General features: G+C 40.3%; 1 protein-coding gene across 1 annotated transcript in view; it reads right to left on the bottom strand.

Annotated features, from left to right (window-relative positions):
* The window catches only part of rspo2 (R-spondin 2), a 76,605-nt gene extending 72,304 nt beyond the window's left edge, over positions 1-4,301 (bottom strand). The window contains exon 1 of the mRNA XM_073847375.1: positions 3,415-4,301. Coding sequence (XP_073703476.1) covers positions 3,415-3,517 — 103 coding nt within the window. The 5' untranslated portion in view covers positions 3,518-4,301. The remainder of the gene's footprint in view (positions 1-3,414) is intronic.
* Positions 4,302-5,447: the final 1,146 nt, after the last annotated feature.

The following is a 5,447-nucleotide window of genomic DNA, read 5'->3' as shown; positions in this document are numbered from 1 at the left end:
CTGTAAAGTCACTACTACCTATTTTTGATACCAGCACGGAAGCATCTTTTATAGTCATTATTTACTCATCTATAAACCTGAATGCATTTCCAAGTCTGTATGGAAACAACACTGACTTTATTGCATGAAAAATTTGAGATATTGTTTAAAACACCTTCTTTTGTGCTCCACAGAAGAAAGAAATGAATGCAGGTATGAACTGACTCAGAAACTGAACATCTTGCATTTCATACTCCTCTATTAAATATTTATAAACAAAACAACTTCAGAGGTACAACGGGACAGATCGCCCTGTCCTGCCAGCAGATTAAGATATAACTGTTCGATAGTGTTAAAATACAGGTGCTTTCCCTCTAATCCCTTGAGGGTGAAGCTGAGGAGCTCAGTGATGGAGCTAAGCCTTTCCTCTCCTCCACTTTCCCATGGATTACTGTGACTGTGTTTCTCTGGAAACAGACTTCTATTAGTTCCATTACCATGAGCTTAATCGGACCGCTCATCAGAGCTAGCCACTTCTCAACCTCCCGCGGTGCAGAGTTTCACAAGTTGTGCACAGAGAAAGGACCAAATTCGACATTCTTACATACAAAAAAGTAGTTTTTTGACTTTTTAGAGCAGTAGCTCTGAGGGTGAAGCATTAACACCCCTTCCGTCTTGCCAAACCAGCAAGTCCCGTGTGTGAATTTGTTCCCTGGTCTGCGCTGGTATACGCAAGCCCACGGTTTTTATGTAGTCAGCAGGTGGCATCATTAGCCAGAGAATAAAAATGAAAAGTATTACCCCTGGGCTAAGCAATGATATCATAGCAAGCTCGCTGGCATCCGTAAAGCACTAAATGGAGGTTACAGAGGTGCAAATTTAATATGTTTCTTGCATTTGGCTTTCTGAGGAAGGCTGTGTGAATACAAACAGCTGAAATACTAAATAAAACCTAAGGAAAAAGTGTTCAATGGAGTATCTGAGGAAAATGAATGAGTTGTGAAGCGGCCTTGTTAAACAGTTCAAGAGGATTGACCGTGTCACTAGGCTGATGTGGGATTGTAGATTGCACACAAGCATGCCAGAAAAGACTGCACATAAAGCGGTCTCAAGTGCGCTGAGGGCAAGAAAACCATTTCAGCATTTTAGAATCAATTGAACAGCGATACAGCCCTCGGTAAGTATGATAAATATAGAAATAAAGCAAATCTAAAGCTTGGCTGCGTTTCAAAATGTCACTCTATGCAACAGCCTCACACGCACACACATTTCTGTCCGCAGGTGAAAAACTCAAACCAAATCGAGTTCATTGCACCTCCAAGGCATGTTTTACAAATGCGTCACCATTTGCACACACTACACAGATCCCGCTCACCTCCAGATGCACTTTTGCCACCATTTTCCCTTCTGCAATCCCCTTGAAAATGCTTAAATAGTCTGCCTCTGCCAACAAGTTTGATCCTATTAAGAAAATTATATTACGTAGTATCTGAAATCGCAAATCTTGTAGAAAAACAGTGGGGCTGCAAACTCATGTGTGCCAGTTCCCTACAGTGTCTGGCTGATTATTTGCAGATGGGAGCAGAGGTTTCCCCTGGCATGCCATGCATGTGATTAAATCTATGAATGCCTCCCAATTTACATCTCTGTGGATTTAAGAGCGCATATCAGCCGTGGTGTCAGCAAGTGTCTTTATCTGGGCTCAAGTTCAATTGGGAGGCGGTTGTCCTGTCACATGCAGTGAATGACTGATGTTCAGGGGTTTGAGGCTTTGGGGAGGGATGGATAAGTTTGAAATGTTTGACTTTCAGCCCCCCCTGTGTCCACATGCATTGGCTAAGCAAGGCAGCCCTCATATTTACTGACGGGTTAAATCCCTGCGGCTCTTAAGAGTGGATTGTTATACTTGCACCAGTTGTTCAAAGCTTAATCAATGTCTGTCTGTGAGATCAATTAAAAGCGGCTTAGGGCAATAGGAGGGTCAGTGCATTTGAAAAGGGAAGAGGAAAGCTCTATTCATCAAATGGCCACCAGACAGCGCCTCACCGTGAGGATCTGATCAACAGTCAGTAGTTCAGAAGGAATTTTCCAGATTCTTTAAGATTAGTACATAGGCTACTGTAGCTCAAGAACAAGCTACAGTATTAACTAACCAACCGGTCCCAATCATATCGAGACTTGACATTACAAACTGAAGGTTTTAGTAAAGTGTGCGAATTATTCAATGACTTGGGTGTCCACTTTTTAAGAGAACGTCCATAATTTTTTTCAAGTTCTCGAATGTCTTTAGCACTAGGCTTATCGTCTAGTATCTTAAGCACTTTTAAAGAAATTGTGATAAATATATGATGCAATGACCCATAATGAAAGCAGACACTTACGTTTATAAGAAATACCATCCAACATTTTACTCAAATCAGTCGAGCGTCCTAATGCTGCTATGGTTACATCCAGAGCCATAGAGAAATTTCTCTATGGCTCTGGTTACATCTACAGACCAACGGCACTACTACGATGTCAAGTTTCTTGAATTTAATTAAATTAAATAATTAGCAAATATTCACACCTACGATTTGATTTTTTTGGTTTTGTTTTGTTTTTAAACGACTGTCCAAGATTGTATGTCATTGTACCCATTAATAAAAATGTGTTTTTTTAAAGCGTTTGAACACCGTTCCCAAGTGAAGAATGGATCATGACGCAGTTGTTTATATCAAACTAAAACCGTAAGGTAAAGTTAGTTAAACAAGATACCAAGGAAGAGACCTTTAAAATTAAAAACTTAGCGCATTGTCTGACGGGAATTCCAATGTAAACTTCTGTTCTTAAAGGTGCAACAAACCCTGATATTTTTAATTTAGGTAACGTTAACGTTAAACTAACTAAAATCTTCAGGTAAAGTTACAGGGGAAAACCGCACTATTAGATAACTTTAGTTCAGCATGCCAACAATGAATAAAACGTGGTTGAGTAACAGGTCTTCTTAAAAAAAACACTTGATTATTTATGTTAATAACAGTAGGTGTCTTACTTTTAACATTTTTGGCAACATACGTGTCGAAGACTAAAACTTGGAGAAGTTACGCTGCTCTGAGGTGAAATGATCCATGAACATCACTGAACCCTTGAGCGACAGCGAACCTCATCCTACATAAAATACTGTGGTAAAGACAGTTTAAAGACAACTAGCTATTCTCACTATTGTAAAACTGTGGAAACTTGCCGCTGCAACCGGCAATAACGTCAAATCAAAAAGATTCTGAAAGCGTAACTACGGTCACCATGGTAATTTTGTGAGGAGAAGTAGCGTAACACCAGGTGGGACAGTTCCTGTCATACGCGGTGCGTAAGTCTCTCAATATAGAAGCGTCAGCTAAATGACTAATTAGAGAATTAATAAAGCATCTATCAAAGCCACATGCACAGTTTCCTCACCTCTTTTGTTTCTTCTCCAGCGGTGAGACTGCTGCGTCTGACAGTGGCTGTAGTCCACACAGTTCAACACGATCAGCGCAAATGAGAACAGGCGAAACTGCATCTGGGCGGCTGTATGATTGTCCCGACTCACGGTAGAAAGCGTCAAAGGTAGTCGCCGCGAGCCTTCAAGGTCCGTATATGAGCTTTCAATATGTATATTTTTCCACAGAGGAGCGGGGAGTTGAGGAGTCCGGACTCAGTTGTGTCACACATTAGAGGGGTAGAGAAAACACCATTCTTCACCACCGGTTAATGTCATTTTAGAGAGCGAAACGCGCTTTTTACACACCAGAAAGTGTCTCGTTAATGTCTGTGGAGAGAGAAAAAGCTTTTGAGGCTCTTTGAGTAGCTAACAAACACACCTTGATGGATCAACGTGTTTGCGAGCGAACTATTTCATTCAGAGGAACTTCGGTTTCACTGAATCTCCAAAAGCGCACCGGACGCGGTGGATGCCCTCAAAAGTAGATGCGAGGAGCGAAAGATAGATATCTGCGCGGGTCCAGTCCCAAAAGGAGAAACTTTGCTCTATACATCAAGTTCCTTCCGACTGCCAAAGTGGACTTGGAACATCCAGCATCCCTCTCGCAGGAAAAGTTTAGTCCCTTCGTCCTCTAGACAGAGTGAGAAAACACATGGATGCAATAGTCTGCAAAAGCTCTAGAAGAATAAACCCTTGAGGTGCATGAGGATGTGTGTGTAACTGTGGCATATGCTGCAGTGCTCGGCTGGTGATGGAGTATCACTCTACTGGTGCTGATGCTATATAGGCGCTGCTGTCACGTGGAGACTCCAAGATCTTGTGGGGCTTTTCGGAGCACTTTCAGAAGCCCCTCGGTCAGAGCGAGGAGGGCTGATTCCCCCCTCCTTGTTTAAGTTTTAGAAGATGACAAATGGAATTTCTCCCACTGTATCTATACACCACATACTAGTTTCCCCCAGGGTCCTAGTGCATTGGTTTGAATTAATAGCGTTATGGATTGATCTCATATTCACCATTCACACAAAAAGTAGAAAATACTGTGTAAAAAGTACCTGAACTGCAATTTTCATTTTACTGGTTTACTGTTGGGAAAAACGAACAAAAGGTTATACAGTCTAAGATGGTATTGCTGGTTTACCAACCCCTAGTTTAAACCTGCTAAGACTGGCAAACCAGCCTAGGTTGGTTTAATTGTTTAATAAGCAGAGATGAAATCTTTAAATTAATTAATTAAATTTAACATTAGTCTGAAAAATATGATCCCTGATGGCATAATATAGAAAGTTTCAGATTATTGATATTTTTAAACTATAAATGTAATAAAAGACTGCAATTTATTTTATATATTAGCACTGATACAACTTAACATCTCTTTCCATATTAATGACAACAGGTTTCATTTAAGATATTAACTTTACTTCAAATTTTAAAGCCATTTAAATGGCCAAAACGATGATTGCTGACGCAATTTTCCTTTAGAAGCTTCTATGCCAAAATGGACTTTAATTGCTTTGAAATCCAAGAAATGTCTTACCCAGCTTGACCACTAGGTGTGGCACTTAATCTTTTATTTATATATCAATTTTTTGACTCTTTGAATCTTAAAATGTCTCTTTCCTCCAGTTATTTTTGGCTCAGAATATCCTGAAATCTTCCAGGTGAGGTTAAAGTGTGCAGCACCTGATTCAGGTACGGATGAACTGATTTATAACAAAACGGGTGTTATGCAACACTGAAAAGTCTATCCGTCCTTGGAGAGTCCACACGGACTGTCCTCAGAGAGAGGGGAGAAGAGAAAAAAAGAAAACACATTTGTCATTTTTAAGTGATGACACTCTCCTCAAGAGCTCTTTGATGTTCAGATCAAAGTGAAATTCTCCCAAAGTCAATGTTAATTATATGACGGCTATTTGTCTTTATCAATGAAACAGAAATCAGACTGAAGATATATTTATTCACCTGCCTTCATTATGCTGGAGTTGTATCAGGTTGCTCTCTAAGCTTAGTT

Source organism: Garra rufa, chromosome 9 (assembly GCF_049309525.1).
Source record: "Garra rufa chromosome 9, GarRuf1.0, whole genome shotgun sequence".
NCBI lineage: Eukaryota > Metazoa > Chordata > Actinopteri > Cypriniformes > Cyprinidae > Garra > Garra rufa.
This window is presented reverse-complemented; position numbering and strand designations above follow the sequence as displayed.